Source organism: Elgaria multicarinata, chromosome 14 (genome assembly GCF_023053635.1).
Source record: "Elgaria multicarinata webbii isolate HBS135686 ecotype San Diego chromosome 14, rElgMul1.1.pri, whole genome shotgun sequence".
In the NCBI taxonomy this organism is placed as follows: domain Eukaryota; kingdom Metazoa; phylum Chordata; class Lepidosauria; order Squamata; family Anguidae; genus Elgaria; species Elgaria multicarinata.
The window spans coordinates 32,932,978-32,950,848 of record NC_086184.1 but is presented as its reverse complement, the minus strand read 5'-3'; the positions used below and the strand labels follow the sequence as shown (position 1 = coordinate 32,950,848).

General features: G+C 51.0%; 2 protein-coding genes across 6 annotated transcripts in view; one reads left to right on the top strand and one right to left on the bottom strand.

Moving 5' to 3' along the window:
• Positions 1 to 17,871, top strand: part of CSNK2A2 (casein kinase 2 alpha 2) — a 162,132-nt gene that overhangs the window by 3,767 nt on the left and 140,494 nt on the right. The window lies entirely within an intron of this gene.
• Positions 1,106 to 17,871, bottom strand: part of NDRG4 (NDRG family member 4) — a 70,425-nt gene continuing 53,659 nt past the window's right edge. For 3 of the 5 annotated variants that reach the window (XM_063140883.1, XM_063140881.1, XM_063140885.1), the window contains 7 exons: positions 14,778 to 14,834; positions 14,631 to 14,682; positions 14,039 to 14,086; positions 13,318 to 13,353; positions 12,372 to 12,423; positions 10,394 to 10,432; positions 1,106 to 1,569 (listed from right to left, as the gene is read on the bottom strand). In XM_063140883.1, the coding sequence (XP_062996953.1) occupies positions 1,415 to 1,569; positions 10,394 to 10,432; positions 12,372 to 12,423; positions 13,318 to 13,353; positions 14,039 to 14,086; positions 14,631 to 14,682; positions 14,778 to 14,834 (439 nt within the window). In that variant the 3' untranslated portion in view covers positions 1,106 to 1,414. The remainder of the gene's footprint in view (positions 1,570 to 10,393; positions 10,433 to 12,371; positions 12,424 to 13,317; positions 13,354 to 14,038; positions 14,087 to 14,630; positions 14,683 to 14,777; positions 14,835 to 17,871) is intronic. The other 2 variants (XM_063140882.1, XM_063140886.1) reach the window with 1 other exon arrangement.

The following is a 17,871-nucleotide window of genomic DNA, read 5'->3' as shown; positions in this document are numbered from 1 at the left end:
ACACCTTTGGGGAGGGGCATTTTTGCCTCATGCAATGGGGGGAGAGGGCACAAGAGCAGGCATCAGCCATCAGGGAGGAGGAGGGGAAGGGGCCACCTTCAGAACCCAGGAGGGCTGGATGCGGCCCCAGGCCTGAGGTCCTGCTCCCCTGCGTCCCTTCTCCCTCTTTTCCACAGCAATTCTCTCTCTCTCTCTCTCTCTGTGTGTGTGTTCCCCCAGCCCAGGCTTGTGTTTGGGGCTCAGAGAAGACCCAAATGGCTGTGATAGTGATTACAGAACAAGGCCAGGACAGCCGCAATACCTATGCAGGATCCATCACATCCCTGAGGAACAGAAAGGGTCTATTCTCTCTCTCTCGGCCAGCATGGATCACCCAAGAAGGGATCAGGGCCTTCCATGGGCTTATTCATTTTTAGCCCACACGGAGACACAGAAGAGCTGCCACCAGGCAGTACTGAGGGACAGGGCCCTTGTCCAGGACAATCCTAAGCAGAGGCATTTCAGCCTCTTAGGGGGCGGGCTGGCAAGGCTAGGGGAAAGTATGGGCAGGGAAAGAGGACCTGGCCCTCTAAGGAATGCTGGGAGGGCCGGATTTGGCTCACAGGCCTGAGGCTCCACACTGTGGCTTTCCTGTTTCCTGTTTCTGCCCAAACACTCATGCAAAGGAGGTCATTTTTCAATAGGACCTGTTGGGATTGGGGAGCAACCCAGGGTGCAGCAGGTTGCACCCCAAAGATCACCTTCCACTGCAGCTGAAGGAAAGCTCTTGCCTTTGTGTATGCACGTGTGTGTGTGTGTGTGTGTGTGTGCACGCGCTTCCCAGGAAAGCCCCATTTTCTTTTCCTTCATGACCAAACCTACCGGCACCGTCCTGTGCCAGCACCCTCACACCACCCAAAAGGTCTTCCAGAGCTATTGGGCCAAAGCTTGTGCTTCCAGGGAGGAAGCTGGGTGGTCTCTGCCTTGAAGCTGGATGGTCTCTACCTTCCCACATCCACTTTTTTCAAGAACCATTAAGACCCCCAAGGACACGCCAAGCAGACAGGCTTGAGAGAGCCGGAGCAGTCTGCTGCTTCACTGTGAGGGGCAACGCCCCCTAGCTAGCCAGCCCCAAATGGGTCGGGTTCTGAGTGACAGACGGGCCACGAGGGGGCAGGGCTGGTCTGAAACAGCTCCTAGGCCTGGATGTGAAGGTGGCCCGCTGCATTCAGCTGCCGCTTCCCCCGTGCCTCCCCTCAACTTTATATTCCACAACGTGAAAGGAAAAGAAAGACAGCAAAACAATCGAAGCCACAGGAAGCTGCAGAGGACGGGGCCAGCTGGAGAGCAACTCGATGCATGGACACTCAAGGTCTCCCGTGAAGAAGATGGCGAGGAGGAGGAGGAGGAGGGCGGTGGAGGGTGGTGGAGGTCCTCAGCAGGACACCTCCATGGTGTGGTTGACCTGCCCCATGGCCTCGCTGCTTTCCGAGTGGGTGCAGGCCCTTGGGCGGCTGCCTTCGACGGAGCTGGCGCTGGTGAGCGAGGCTGTGCGGGAGCGGGCCAGGCGCGTCATGCTGGCCGAGGGCACTGGAGAAAGAAGGAGAGAGCATCAGCGCTTCTGTCAGGCCGGGAAGGGACAAGGACGAAGGCTGGAGCAAGCACCACAATGACAGGCTAAGCGGCAGCGGGGAGGGAAGCAAGACGGACAACTGCCCCACCAGCACCACCAGTGTGCCAGGTGTCGGCCACTGAAGCACCAGACATGCACCGTTCGTCGCGTGAGAGGAAGCGCCTTGAGCCAGCAGTGGGCGAAAGGTAGATGCAAGGAGTCCATTCTGCCCACCAGCTCCAAAGGGACGCAGCAGACCAAGCTGAATGGGAGGGAAGGAGGAAGCAGAACCTGCAGGGAGTGCAGGCGGAAGTCACGTTTGGTGCCACGGACAGGCGGTTGCCCACCTGGAACTGGGCTAGCAGCAACCTCTGTGAGGCTTCGTGCCTCTTGTGGGTTGAGAACATTGACATCAACAGGATACCTTGCTCCAACCCCAAGCCTGGTGCAACCGGAGGACACCTGGCTTCTCCAGAGGGGTCCCTCAGCCTCCCAACTGCCCTACATCACTGCTGTACAAATAGGCTTGGGGGCAGGAGCTGGTAGCCCTGTGGCGCTCTCAGAGGCTGCTGACCGGAGACCCACTCTAGTACTACGGCCTTCCACGGACTAAGATTTGAGGATGCCAGGGCTTTTTTTGAGTCCCAGAAATGACGCATTTCTCTCTATCAGGCTCTCTGTCCACACCAACTCCTTGGCATTGCTGTAATGGGCATGTCCAAATTTCCAGATTTCCATGTAATCTTCCAAAAGCTGAAGCATGCTTGAGATTTACAAAATATTGTAGCTGTAATTAGAGACCAGCCCAAGTTACTCACATACAGCCCCTGTGTCCTGCCAGGGTCATTTTAACATACTAGTACTAGTACTATCAAAATCAAATAGTTTGATTGTTTAGGACAAACCCTAAAGTAGCATTTGTGACTATGGCACAGCCCAGCCTTCCCTAAGCAGGGGCCCTCCAGATGTGCTCTGGGATCCAGAGGGGCCAAGCAGTGTTAATGACACAGAGCCCAGCATGGGCTGGGAAGGGAGGGCAGCCCAGCAGCATTGCAACACAGCAGAGCGGCCCACGAAAGCTCCTGGCAGAAGGAGCGTGCCAGGTGGCTCACCGGAGACTCTCACGCAACGTTTTTAAACCATGTGCTCTATATCAGCCTTCCTCAGCTTGGAGTCCTCCAGATGTGGCCAGGCATGGCAGGAGTTGTATCCCAATACACCTGGAGGGTGCCAGGTTGGGGAAGATTACTCCATGAGAACAGATGCAAGAGGAGGAATATGATCTCCACCCCCCCCCCACCCCCACCATGAAGAGCGCAACATTCCAAAACCTGTCAGGCAGACCACACCGCAAAGCAAAATTCTTCCAGCTTCCACCCCCACCCCCACCTGTGCTCCCATTTGGGGTCTCCCTTGCAGCACGGTCTCACAGGCAGTTGTGACAGACAGTGTGAGACAGAAGGGTGGAACTGGGGCTGTGTTCAGGCAATTTATTTATTTATTTATTTATTTATTTATTACATTTCTATACCGCCCAATAGCTTGGCTTCTGGTGACGCAGTTGTGGGCCTGGAAGCACCTTGTGCTATGCCCTGCACAGCCGCCGATTCCCCATCCCTGGACAGTGGAGACAGGGCTGGAGGCATCAGTGGTGGGGGTGGGGGATTCTTAAAAGGCCACACCCTGATCTGGTGCCTTCCTAGCAGCCCTTTTCATGTTACTCAGGCTCCCCCAGCAGGGATGCCCACGAGGAGTCTCTGCACATGGGATTAATGCCTGGATCTCGGGACAGGGCAGCTGCACTATCTCATCCAGCCAGCCCCTGGATGGGCAGTGGGGGAGAGATTGCTGACTGGTTGCTGACTTGGAGCTGAGCAGAAGCAGGGAAAAGCAGCTGGCCCAGCTCAAGGAGGAGCTAGAAAAGTAAGCCAGATTCCCAGGGAGCGAGCGAACAGGGAGCGAGCGAACAGGAAGAGCAAACAGGAGTTTGGCAGGGGGAGTGTAGGGGAAGAGGAGACCAAGGAAAGGGGAACAAGAGAAGCCTCAAGGAAACCCAGGAGGCTGCCAATTCAAAGGGGCCGTGTGCTTGCCATGTGCTCCTGAGTGCTGAGTGAGAGGTTGGTGTTTATAATTGCTGCAGGAGCTGAAGGGGGAGTGGCCTGATTGTCAGTTGGTCTCAGCAATCAGTGCCTAATTGCTGTTGATTGTTGTTGGCCTTTCAGTGACCTCATTCTGGTTGCTGACTTGGAGCTGAGCAGAAGCAGAGAAAAGCAGCTGGCCCAGCTCAAGGAGGAGCTAGAAAAGTAAGCCAGATTCCCAGGGAGCGAGCGAACAGGAAGAGCAAACAGGAGTTTGGCAGGGGGAGTTTTGGCAGGGGAGGCCAAGGGGGAGGCCTCTAAAAAATAATAATAATAATAATAAAAATAAATAAATAAAATAAAAATAAAAAAGAGGTGGGGGAAAAAAGAAAAGCATAAAGAGAAAAAACCCCCCCACAAAACCACCACCAAACAAAAGCAAAAAAAAACCCAAAAGATTACTTTCCCTTAAGACATCCTCATATAGTTGTGTACCTTCAGAGAGGACACAACAAAGCAAAGGCAATTCTACTATAATCAAAAAGGAAAAAAACAAAAGCAGAAATCGACATTATGGATGGAAAGGAGTCCCTAGAGGTAGTGACCTGCAAAGGGTGTGCAATGTTCGTGTTTCTGCCTGAGCTCAACATGGCGTACACCTGCAACAAGTGCAAGCTGGTGGCACTTTTGGAAGAAAAAGTGAGAGGACTTGAGCAGCGAGTGTCCACCCTCCAAGGAATAAGAGAAGTCGAGGAGTTCTTAGACCGAACGGTGGAACTGCAACAGCAACAAGAAGCACATGAGATTGAAGAACAACAGCCAGCTGAAGCAGAAGTGGAGTATGCTGAGGGGAGGAAAGCCAATGAAGAGGAAACTCCCTGGAAAAGAGTGACAGTTAGAAGAGGAATTAGAGGGCGTTCTGCACCGGTGGAGCCATTGCAGTTAAGCAACCGCTTTCAGCTTCTGGAGAATGAGACTGAAGGACAGTTTGCAGAGGAAGAAGTACAGGAGGCACCATGCAACAGTGACCAAGAGACAGAAGGTAGGTCAACCAAGAAGAAGCGAAGAGTAGTCGTTGTGGGAGACTCCCTGCTGCGTGGGATTGAAACCCAAGTATGTCGTGAAGACCCATGGACTCGCCAGGTGTGCTGTCTCCCTGGAGCACAGATTAGAGATGTGACTGAAGGGTTACCGAAGCTCATAAAGCCCACGGACACATACCCCTTTCTTCTCATCCATGTGGGAACAAATGATGTCGCCAAGCAGAGCTACAAAGAAATCATTTCAGACTTTGAAGTTCTGGGAAGGAAACTGAAGAACTTTGGGGCCCAGGTAGTTTTCTCATCCATCCTCCCGGTTCTTGGAAGAGGATTAGAAAGGGAAAGAAAAATACTCCGGATGAACGACTGGCTTCGAAAGTGGTGCCGTCGTGAGAGTTTTGGATTCTGGGACCACGGGCTACGCTACTTGGAACATGGACTGCTGGCAAGGGATGGGTTGCACCTCACAAGGGCTGGAAAGAATGAGTTCGGCCACAGCATGAAGAACTTCATCAGGAGGGCTTTAAACTGAATCTTGTGGGGGTGGGAGACGTACATTTTGAGGCAACAATGGATGAAGGCCAATGCACCACAGTACAGAGAACAGCTCCAGAAGAGTCCCAAAATAGTGTCTGCAACAAGGTAGGAACAAAGCCAGACTGTAAAACACATGGTCTTCGATGTCTATATACTAATGCCCAGAGCATGGGAAACAAACAGAATGAACTTGAACTCTTATTACATGAAGGCAAATACGACTTGATAGGTATAACTGAAACTTGGTGGGATGACTCCCATGACTGGAATATAGCAATTGAAGGATATAACTTGTTCAAAAAGAACAGAAGAAATAGAAAGGGAGGTGGAGTTGCACTATATGTTAAAAATACCTATCCCTGCACAGAAATACAGGCGGATGAGATTGGGAGCCCCATCGAGAGCGTCTGGATTAAAATAAATGGGGCTAGGAATAAAAAGAATATGATAATCGGAGTCTACTACCGACCACCCAATCAAGGAGAAGACGAGGACGAAACTTTTGAGAAACAAATTGCCAGTGTTTCAAGGAAGTGTGATGTAGTAGTGATGGGGGACTTCAATTACCCTGATATCTGTTGGGAGACCATTACTGCCAAAAGCGGCCCTTCCAAGAAATTCCTGACATGTATGGGTGATAACTTTCTCCTACAGAAAGTGGTGGAAGGAACTAGAGGGTCAGCAATCCTTGACTTGTTATTGACCAATAGGGATGACTTAGTGGATAAAGTGGCAGTTACGGGAACTCTGGGGGAAAGTGACCACGTCATACTTGAATTCTTGATTATGAAGGAGACAAAAGTCGAGCGTAGCCATACACGTACTCTGGATTTTAGGAAAGCTGATTTTAATTAACTCAGAACTATAAAAAGTAAGGTCCCGTGGCAAGGGAGCCTAAAAAGAAAAGGAGTGCAGGATGGGTGGGAGTATCTAAAAAATGAAATTTTAAAGGCACAGTTACAAACAATTCCAACAAGGAGAAAAGATAGAAGACAACAGAGGAAACCAATGTGGCTCCACAAAAAGCTTATTGATGAACTGAAAACAAAAAGGGATACATATAGGAAGTGGAAGGAAGGCCAGGCTACAAAAGAAGAGTACAGACAAGTGGCGCAGAAGTGCTGAAATGGCGTCAGGAAGGCTAAAGCTGTGAATGAGCTGAGATTAGCGAGGGATGCTAAAAGCAATAAAAAGGCTTTCTTCAGATACGTGAGTAGTAAAAGACAGAGGAAAGAAATGGTGGTTCAACTGCTTAATGAGGATGGCAAATTGATAACAGACGACAAACAAAAGGCTGAAGTGCTCAATTCCTACTTTGCCTCGGTCTTCTCCCAAAAGCGGATCTATGACCCCCCTGGAAAAAGTGAAGCAGAAGTTGAGGGGGCAGGATTGCAGTTTGAGATTGATAAACAAATGGTCAAAGAACACCTAATTTCCTTGAATGAGTTCAAATCCCCAGGGCCCGATGAACTGCATCCAAGAGTAATGAAGGAGCTAGCGGAAGAACTCTCAGAACCTTTGTCTATTATCTTTGCAAAATCATGGAAGACGGGTGAGGTGCCGGACGATTGGAGGAGGGCTAACGTTGTCCCTATCTTCAAAAAGGGCAAAAAGGAGGAACCTGGGAACTACAGACCAGTCAGCCTGACATCCATCCCTGGGAAAATTCTGGAGCAGATTATAAAGAAGTCAATCTGTAAACACCTTGAAATCAATGCAGTGATTACTAGAAGCCAACATGGATTTGTCAGGAACAAATCCTGTCAGACTAATTTGATCTCATTTTTTGATAGGATAACCTCCCTTGTGGACTGTGGGAATGCTGTGGATGTCATATATCTTGACTTCAGCAAAGCTTTTGACAAAGTACCACATGACATTCTGATTAACAAACTAGCTAAAAGTGGGCTAGATGGAACAACTATTAGGTGGATCCACAGTTGGCTACAGAATCGGACTCAAAGAGTACTTATCAATGGAACCTTCTCAAACTGGGGAGAGGCAACGAGTGGGGTGCCGCAGGGCTCAGTCCTGGGCCCAGTGCTCTTCAACATTTTTATTAATGATTTGGACGAGGAGGTGCAGGGAACGCTGATCAAATTTGCAGATGACACCAAATTGGGTGGGATAGCTAATACCCTGGAAGACAGAAACAAACTTCAAAGTGATCTTGATAGGCTGGAGTGCTGGGCTGAAAACAACAGAATGAAATTTAATAGGGATAAATGCCAAGTTCTACATTTAGGGAATAGAAACCAAATGCACAGTTACAAGATGGGGGACACTTGGCTCAGCAATACTACAAATGAGAAAGATCTTGGAATTGTTGTAGATCACAAGCTGAATATGAGCCAACAGTGCGATATGGCTGCAAGAAAGGCAAATGCTATTTTGGGCTGCATTAATAGAAGTATAGCTTCCAAATCACGTGAGGTACTGGTTCCTCTCTATTCGGCCCTGGTTAGGCCTCATTTAGAGTATTGCATCCAGTTCTGGGCTCCACAATTCAAGAAGGACGCAGACAAGCTGGAGCGTGTTCAGAAGAGGGCAACGAGGATGATCAGAGGTCTAGAAACAAAGCCCTATGAAGAGAGACTGAAAGAACTGGGCATGTTTAGCCTGGAGAAGAGAAGATTGAGGGGAGACATGATAGCACTCTTCAAATACTTAAAAGGTTGTCACACAGAGGAGGGCCAGGATCTCTTCTCGATTCTCCCAGAGTGCAGGACACGGAATAACGGGCTCAAGTTAAAGGAAGCCAGATTCCGGCTGGACATCAGGAAAAACTTCCTGACTGTTAGAGCAGTGCGACAGTGGAATCAGCTACCTAGGGAGGTTGTGGGCTCTCCCACACTAGAGGCATTCAAGAGGCAGCTGGACAACCATCTGTCAGGGATGCTTTAGGGTGGATTCCTGCATTGAGCAGGGGGTTGGACTCGATGGCCTTGTAGGCCCCTTCCAACTCTGCTATTCTATGATTCTATGAGAGATAAGGGACGTGATAAGCTCTGATATTTTTTAAAGGCAATGAAATGGTGCAGGAGGAGTGCAACTGTCTGCCACGTCCACCGGAAAAGGAGCAACAGGCTGACATTTCTGCAGGGAAAGGGGGAATCCAATGCAGGAGCCCAACCCGGAATCCCCCACCTTGACGGTTTGCAAAAGAAGGGGGCCTGAGCGGACGGCTCCACATGGTATCAATACAAAAATACTGTGCAGCTCTGCTCTCTTTTTCTCCTTAATGGATTTTCTGTGGAAACAGGGGGAAAAACCGGGTGGAGAAAAATGTGAGGGCCACCAGTGGAAGATGATGATGCCTGGGTCCCCCTGGGCTCCCATGAATGAGGTGGGGGCAAGGGTGGGCGGGAAAGCCTTGCCTGGAAGCCCCAAGGCAGCTGCTTTCCCTAGATGGGCCCCAACTCCCCACGTGGCTGCACAGAGCGCTGGGAGCCGTCTGGAGACTCCCATCTGCACGTGTGAACGGGCAGGTCTGGCGCTTTAGGTGACGAGGGAGTCCAGGCAGGCCAGTGCGCGGGCGGCTGGGGCAGAGGCAGAAGGGGCTGCTGGCCGCCTCCTCTGCTCGCCTTCAGGGCTTCCGTGCCGGCCATGGAGAAAGAGCGCGTCAAACCTCTTTCAGCCCAAGGGGCGAATTCAATTCCAGAGAGGGTCTTGGGGGCCACATTACAGCGGTGGGTGGGGCCAAAGGCAAAATTTTGCAAGGCCCCAAATTCCAGTCACCAAGAGCTTCTTTAAACAAGCATTTTATAGCATGCTTGTTTCTGGCCGCTCACAGATGTGAGTGGCTCATTCTGACAACAACGCCAGCCTCCTGTGTGTCTCCCGCTCCATTTTCCCATTCTAACACTACAAATAAAACCTCAGGAAACCCAACACTTCAGGGATAAATGGATATTTTCCTGCTGCGTGCAGTCAAAGTTGCGGCCACTAGAGGCGCTGTCCCATTCAACTGCATTGACGCTGTACAAGCTAGGTGATTGCTGCTCCCTCCCTGCTCTTCCTCGTGCAATTACAGCTCATTGAAGACGCGGAGGAGATGCAGGAAGCAGAGCCACGGGAAGGGAACGCGATTTCCCCCTATCTGAAAGAGCTCCAGGCCTAGGAAAGGCGTTTCATCCTTTGAGAAAGGAGGAAACCGCACAAAAGCGGGAAAACCACCAAACAATTGGGGGAGGAGGGGAAGGGAATGTGGCTATCTGGGAACACCAGAAGGCCAGATTTGCCCCCCAGGCCTGAGGTTCAGCACCCCCAGGCCAGCACGAGATAGCAAGACAGGCAGAGGAGCCACAGAGCCCTCTGTCCCTTTTGCACCAGCCCACCCAGTAGAGAGCGTTCTCCCGCTAGCCGGCTTAGAGTTTGGCGGTGTGTGAAGGTGCCGTGGCTGAGTATAATCCATGTTTTTTCTACTGGGAAGTCCCATGTACTCCGAGCAGGTCGCCCCAGGATCACACACACAGACACAGACACCACTTCAGAGGGAACTGGAATACTCCAGCACCGGCGTGGCTTTGGATTCATTTGGATGTTACTTGTCTGCCCGATTGTCTCGAGTCCTCATGGTGGGCAGATGTGGCTCTCAGGAGAAATGCTCACACATACTCAGGCAATCAGGGATGCTCTAGTTCAGCTTGCCCCAACCTGCTGTCTTCCAAATGTATTCAACTGCAACTCCCATCATTCTCAACCAATGGCCATCCTGGCTGGGGATTATGGGAGGCGTAGTCCAATACCTTTGGAAGGCATCAAGTTGGGGAAGGCTGGCCTAGACGATTGCCGGAGTGCACAGTGGTAAAACTTTTGGGGAAGAGATACCCGGTTGCCACAAGGAGCATCTGAATGACAGAGCTGCAGGAACACTTCCCACAAACAAGTGAGTTCAGGGGTCACTTCAGCCTACCACCATCGCAGGTGGGATGGGCAGATGCTTTCGGAGAGCAGTGCCCCTCCCCATCGCTGTTGGCTCTTCCTTGGCTTGGCTTTCTCATGAGATCTCTCTAGCAGGACCAAGCACAGAAGCCGCACAGAAAGCACACGGTGCGCAGCAGCAAGGCGCATGGCGCAGGTGTGGCGGGTAGGCACATGCAGTACATGGCAACAAAGTGGACAGACAAGGGGGGGCTGGAGGGTACCTGATCCTCCACTCAGCCTTCGATCCTTCAGGTATGCAACTAAGAGAGAGACGGAGGGTTGAATAGGAGGTGGAAAGTAGGGGCAGAGGCTGGGTGAGGGACAAGAGACTTCTTGGGAACATTGAATAACGTTTGTTGACCAACAGCAAAACGGCACAAGGACACAAAAACCAATACTCCACAAGAGAGAGAGACACAGACAGAAAGGCAGGGAGAATTTCACATAGGCAAAGTATTCCTATTTGTCATTTATTTGTAAGGTCTCTAATGTTGCCCTAGGACACAACATATCCACCCCTTCCCCAACACTGAAGGCATTCTTGTTCTTCACCTAATTTTCAGCAATCCATAATGCAAATGTGATTCAGACCTGCGCTCGAATCCATCGCTTTTGGTCTCAGTTTCCCATTCCCCAAGCCTGCTGTAGGACTGGAATGAAATAAGCACCCAAAGCCCCAGCAGGCCCATCTCAGTGATGGGACTGACACGACCACAAACCATTCTGCTGAGACGCTGCCCCACACGTCACTTCTCCAGAGTGCAGGAAAAGGGAATGTGGGAAAACGCTAGGGAGCGGTGGCCTTCCGCGGCATGTGCCAGGAAGCCAAGATGTCTCTCGGCTTCTCAATGCGTGGCAGTTGCCCGAGAGTCTCTCTGACAAGGGTGAGAAGAATCCACAGAAGCAAACACAACAGAATAGAACTGAAGTAGTGCACAGAGCCCAAGATCTGGGCCCTCAGATCCACACTATAAAGAAGGAACCGTGGAAGCAGCTACTAGATCCCTGCTTCAGCGGAAAGGCCGGCTGGATGCCCCTGGCCTCTGGCTGTTCTGATTTTAATGTCTTTGTGCATCTTATTGCTGCGAAGCCACAGACACAATCCAGGTGTCGATTCCCAAGCCGCTGGTCCTAGAGACTGGAGCCAACTGTAAGCCACCACCACCACCACCATCTTCTCGGAGTCTTCCACAGAACTGGGAGGTCCAGTCACAGCAGCCCCAACACACAGATGTGGTGGTCTGTAAATAGCCACACCTAATGGCCTCCTGATGGCTCCCAGAGCAGGCTGCTGCTGCACAGTTTCCCCTGCACTAAGAATCCCCAGCCAGGAGCTGACGCTCAGCATCAGCACCAATCACCCATCTGGAGATGGGGTGGGAAGAGGGAATGGATCCAGTCCTTCCTGCCACCCCACCCCAAAGATTAGTGCTACCGCTGACTATATGGCTGAGGGTGGGAACATACAACCCCCACTTCTGGGTGGAGATTTTCAGCAAAAGGAAATACACACACACACACACACACACACACACACACACACACACACACACACATTTACTTCCTTGTTCAGCTAGAACAGCCTTCCCTAACCTCGTGCTGGTTTACAACATCCATTATTCCATGGCCAGGCTGGCTGGGAATGACGTTAGTTGAAGTGCAAACACCTGGAGGGCAGACGGGTGGGGAAGGTTGCCCTGGTGAACGGAACTCCTGCGGGTATCAACAGACATTTCTTCAGGTCTGTGCCTAGCAGTTGTGTCCTTTTTCATTTTTACTCTGGGCCCACTCTACCTCCCATGCTAGGGTCTTAATCCAGATCAGGGCAACTGCATCTTATCTAGAGTAAAAATGAAAAACAGATTAGCTGCTAGACATAGATGTAAGTAATGACTGTTTTGGCCCTGAGTCTCTGCCTGTAGGGAATTCAGGCTCTGATCTGTGGAAGGCACAGCTGCCTCCCTTGCTAGGAGCTCAGGCAGACAAATAGTCCCAGTTGGAGCAAGGCCATGGTCACCTGTCCTTGCCTGCACACATATTCTCCAGTTTGCATGCATTCTTGTGGGTGCATCTCAATAAACATGGATCTATGCCTTACAACACCCCAGTTACATTTACACACACACACACACACACACACACCACGATCTAGATTCCATCTCCTACCAGACCAATCCCTAAAACGAGACTAATACTCACTGTAGCCCATGCCTTGCAGGAAGTACTTGAAAGCTTCTGTCAGTTTTCCAGGCTGTTCAAGAAAGCAGAGGGGGCAGGGAGTGAATACCGTAATGGGAGGAAAACATACACAACCTAGTCTGTTGGGACAGTGTGTCTATTTTGCAGGTGGTTTTAAATTCCAGTTTGCGAATCAGATTTCTAATTTTATATGGATTTTCAACCCCCAGTAGTACAGATTCCCCATCAAAGCAGATGGAGAGTTTGAGCTTGGATGATAATAATGATGATGATGATGATGATGATGATGATGATGACACTGACAATGACAACAACAACAGCCTTATAAAATGCTCAAATCAAAATCATTACTTATTTGCTGCACTTCTATTTTTCAGCCCTGTTTGAGGCTTCTGGAACAATGATGCATTTCTTTAAAACTCTGCTTCAGATTTTGAAAGCAAAATGTGGATTTTCTTCAAAACAAATAAGCCAACCCTTGATCCAAGAGCAAAAGCTCAGCTCCCAGCATTTACCATATTTCTTTGATTGTAAGATGCCATCAATTGTAAGACACACACTAATTTCAGTACCACCAACAGAAAAAAAAAACCTAAGACACACCCGCGATTCTAAGACGCACCCCGTTTTTAGAGGTGTTTATATTTATTTATTTATTTTTATTTATTTATTACATTTTTATACAGCCCAATAGCCGAAGCTCTCTGGGCGGTTCACAAAACTTAAAACCATAATAAAACAACCAGACAGGTTAAAAGCACAATTATATGGGGGGGGGGGGGAAGCGTGTCTTAGAATCAAAGAAATGGGGTATGTGGAACGAGGGGCAGTAGGAGAATTTCATCCAATGTGAAACACCCACAAGCTTCTACTCTCAGCAGGAGTCTTTTCGAAATAACGAACAGTACACAGGGACGCAAAGTGAGGAGAAAGCAGAAGAACTCACCTGTGTGACTTGGGGGAGCCCACCAGAATCAGCCATCTGGGTGGAAAAGAGAGGTTGGATCAGAGAGGCTTTGCCAGGCCCATGGGGTGTGTCCTGCAAGGACTCCCCCCACCCTGCACGCCTAAGGGAGAAGCTAAGTTACAAGATCATTAAAATCAATGGATCACTTTTGGGGGCAATGAAAAATACAGGCAAAGGGGGATGCTCTCCAGAATGGGATCATAATGTGTGTGTGGGGGGGGTGTTAATTCCTCCCCACCCTCCACATTGGGACCTCTTAGAGTAGAGACTGTTTAAACTTTAGAGAAAGGGGAAAAGATAGACAGACAGACAGGGCTGCTTGTTACATCTTCAAAGTAACCTGCCATTTGGCTGTAAGGGTTCGGTCAGGGATAAAGAACCTTTTCCAGCCAGAGGGCCAAATTCCAGAGGCGGTGGGAGGCCAAAGGCGAAAAGGGGCAGGTCTCAAATGCCAAACATACCAGCCTGTTTCAGCTCAAAGCAAGGAGAGGGGAGAGCCAGGCAACGCGGCCAGCCAGCCAGGACTGTGGGAGGAGAGGGGAGGTGGCTGGAATCCGGATGACTGACAGGGGTGGGGGGGGCGAGAGAAGCTGCCCAGGCCAGGCACGCACAAGCGCAGGGACTGTGGGAGTTTGCCAGGTCCTGCAGAGAGGCCGGCTCTTCCGAGCATCTGGAGCAGACAGCTTGTCCTCTCTCTTACCTTCAAGAAAGTGGTGGTGGTTGGATCCAGCTTGGAGTTGCATTCAACCTGCAAACAACAAAGGTTGAGTTTCAAAGTAACGTCAAGTAAAGAACCACAAGCCCACTGGCCTTCCCTGATCTCCAATCTCTAGCACGAGCAAAGATAACCCTTCCTGGACGTGTACATGCGAGGGAGCGTGTGCAGGGCCGGCCCTAGGCAGGGTGAGGTGGCAGACGCTGGGAGGCAGGTGTTCAAGGAGTGCGACTTGCCGCCTACTTTGCACACACACCCCTCAGTTAGCCTGCTGCCTCCAAGTTCAGTGGAGAACGTTGGTGTCAATGTTCAGCCAGTCCACTCAGCTTTGGTACATGGAATGGGACTGGGCGCCATCTTGTCCTTTGCTTCAGGCAGCAAAATGACTTGAGTCAGCCCTGAGCGTGTGCGTGCCCTATGTTCGAGTTTCCTTAAACATGGTCCCCTACCCTGACTCTTCAAGGAAGGGGCAGGCTTGAAGTCTACTTGAAGGACAGAGCTGGCCAAGGAATGTGGGCTCCAGGCCTCGTGCAGGCAGGGTCCTTGGACTCAGGAAGGGACGGAGGTCCTTACTCACCACACCGTCCTCAGCAGGGGCATTGTCGCCCACCACCAGCATAACCGGGCAGCTGCAAAGGCCAAGGAGAGAGATGAGGTTAGCAGGGTGATGTTCTCTGCTGCCCCCTCCCCCCCCCCCCCCCCGCCCAGCCAGCCAGGGACTTACCGGAGCGTTTTGGCATTTGGGACACTCCCAGGCCGGTTGATGTCCAGGTCTCTGCGACTGAGAGAAAGGGGGAATGGAAATGTTTTGGTCATTCTCCCTGAAGCAGACACACATGCATGGAAGCCTGGGCAATTCCTGGCCACCTGTTTCTAGGCCTGGTGTTTGCTCAGAGAGGCCGGGAAGATGGATGTTTTTAGGATGTTTTAATAATGTTTTTAATCAATTTGATGTATTTATACTTATTGTTGTTCCCTGCCTCAATCCAAACAGAGAGGCGGGTAAGAATTATTATTATTATTATTATTATTATTATTATTATTATTATTATTATTACTACTACTACTACTACTACTACTACTACTACTATGGCAGAGGCCAACCCTGGCAAACGTGGCTGGAGTAAAAGGGACCAGCAGCCCAGACGTACCCTGGAAGCCCAGTCCTTGAAACACACGGAGCCGGCTCCCTTCCCCCAACGCACAGGCTCCTGCTATGCTAGCGGTCCTCTCCCTGCTTCTCTCCAGATGTGCTGGACTGCAGCAGCAGCAGCATTGCCTGGAGGGATGATGGGAGTTGTACTCCAGCCCACCCAGAGGGTGCCAGGTGGAGCAAGATTGTGCTAACGGGGCTTGTTTTGCCCATCCCAGTGTGGGAGGGCCCCATTCCAGCCGGTTTGTTTATTCAGCGCCTGCACCGGGTCCTAGGCTCCCTTGGAGCAGCTTACAGTTATAACACGTCAAAACAACAATACAACCAAAATTGCTGGAAGAAGGAATTAACCTGGTGTTGAAAGGTGCGCAGTGAAGATGTCAGGCGGAACTTCCTGGGAAGAGCACTCCAAGGACCCCGGGGGCCACTACAGAGAAGGCTCCTTCCTCGGCAGCCTGCTCTCGCGCGCAGAGAAGGGACTCCAAAGACGTTCTTAAGCAACTGGGCAGGATCCTAAGGCAGAAGGCGCTCCTTTGGGCAGACCGGTCCTCAGCCATTTAGGGCTTTGAAGGTCAGCACTGACACTTTCAGTCAGGCCCAGGCTGATGGACTCATGAAAAAGTCAATCCCAATTTCAGGACATGATGCAGCAGAGATTTAAGAAACAACACAAACATTTCACCATGTTCCTATCTGTGCTCAAACAAGAATGCGAGAACAATAACAGATATGGAGGAAGGGGGAGGTAAAACTTCAGTGATTTGGAGTCTGGGACACTGCAGACCTTTCCCAACGTCATCCAGGAAAGAGGCAAATAAAGCCCAGGTGGGCAAATGGCACGCGAGAACGGCTCCCTCGGTCAGTCTGGGGTGCCTTTCCCCTTCGTGGCTGGAGCAGTAGAGGGGAATTCCCCCAGGGGCGAGAGGCGCTGCCTATGAGCCAAATCTGCCAGGGGCCCTCATGCCACGGAGGCAGCGTCAGGAGGGTGAACGTGTGTCCTGTCAGTCATGACTTCTAAAGGATGGAATGGATGTGCAGGTGAGGTATCTTCTAATGCCGGGGTGGGCAACCTGTGGCCCTCGGCCTACTTTCAAAAGCCTTCTGCAATGTCTCTCATCCCTGGAAGCCCCCTGGGTGAGAAGGAAGAGGGGGCAGAGGAAAGGGGTGGCAGAAAGAGGGAGAGTGAGAAGGGGGCGACTGCTCAGGCTCTGACTTTGGCTCTGCCCACTGCCAGCATGCAGGGACCAAGAGGACCACAGGAGGTCGCCTTGCATCGAGTTCAGACCCTGAGTCCATCTAGCCCAGTTTCATCGACACCAACAGAGTGGGAGGGGCCACTTTAAGCCCACTCAGAACAAGGCATCTGCCTGGCTATGCAGGAGCAAGCAGGACTGCATCAGTCAGCAGCACTTTCAAGTAGCATCTCAAATGCCAAGCTTTCACTGACAAGAAAAAGTGGCCTCCTGGCTGCAGAACACACAGCTCAAAACACACAATGGTCCCCCGTGCCATTGCTAGGGCATCTGCTCTGGAACCTTGAATAGGGCAGCCAAACGCCTGGATCAGGACGGGGGGGGGGGGAGGGGGCGCAGCGCAGCGTGATGCAGCAGCAGCAGCAGCTTGGTACGCAGAAGGTCTCAGGCTTGGTCGCCAGCAGCATCTCTAGTAGGGCTGGGAAGGAATCCCGCCTGAAACCCTGGAGAGCCGATGCTGCCAGTCAGTGTTGACAAGACTGGGCTTGCTGGACCAAGGGTCTGACCTCCGGATAAGGCCGCCTCGTGAATTATGGATGGGTGGACCTGGGGCCTGACACTCCCCTTGATCCGAATCCCAGCAATTCAGCCAGTTCACCCTGGTGCTGCATTTCCCACAAGCACATCTTGCTGTTAAGGAACGTGGGTGAGACTTTGTGCAGGGAAGGAGGAATGTTGCTTCCTTGAGCAGAGGTCTGGACCTTGCCCTGCCGTACTGAATTGCATGACCCTTCGCAACAGTCCAGGGGCTGTTCCCATCTGGACACGTGCGCTCTGAAGACTCAACGGAAAGGCTGGTGGATTTTGACAAATTTGTTTATTTGTGATACAATTTATACTCCACTTCCCCCCTCCTAATGAGGATGGCCAAGAGACTAATGCCACAAAACAATATTAAAACAAAAATCCAACAAAAATAAAAACAGAAATAAAAATCAAGTCAGCACTAAAACCACAAAAGGAATAGCCAGCGGAGACATGCTAAATGGCAGAAAAATCAAAAGCTTGCCGGGGAGAGGGGAGATTCTAAAACAATGAAGGCACACCAGCAAAGAAGGAGGCGGCTTGAACGCCCGGAGCAGAGAGCTCCACGTGATGGCCGGCACACGGCAGACAAGGGCACTGTAGGCCACTCACTGCACGCTCAGAAAAGGTTTGCTCATCTTAGGTGCACTTACGACTTGATCGGCTGCTGCTTCTACTGCAATGGGCCTTTCCAAGGCTGCCCAGAACACTGGCGGAATCTTTGGAATTAAGGGGAGGGACCTTTATTTGGTTCAGGGATGGACATTTAGACACATATAAGTCCTGATAGTCTTTTGAGAATACAGCACAGATATTGTCTTTTTTAGTAGCTGTCCTGTTCCATCGGGGATTCTATCATGAGCTCGGGGTGCCGGCTCAGGCGAGGA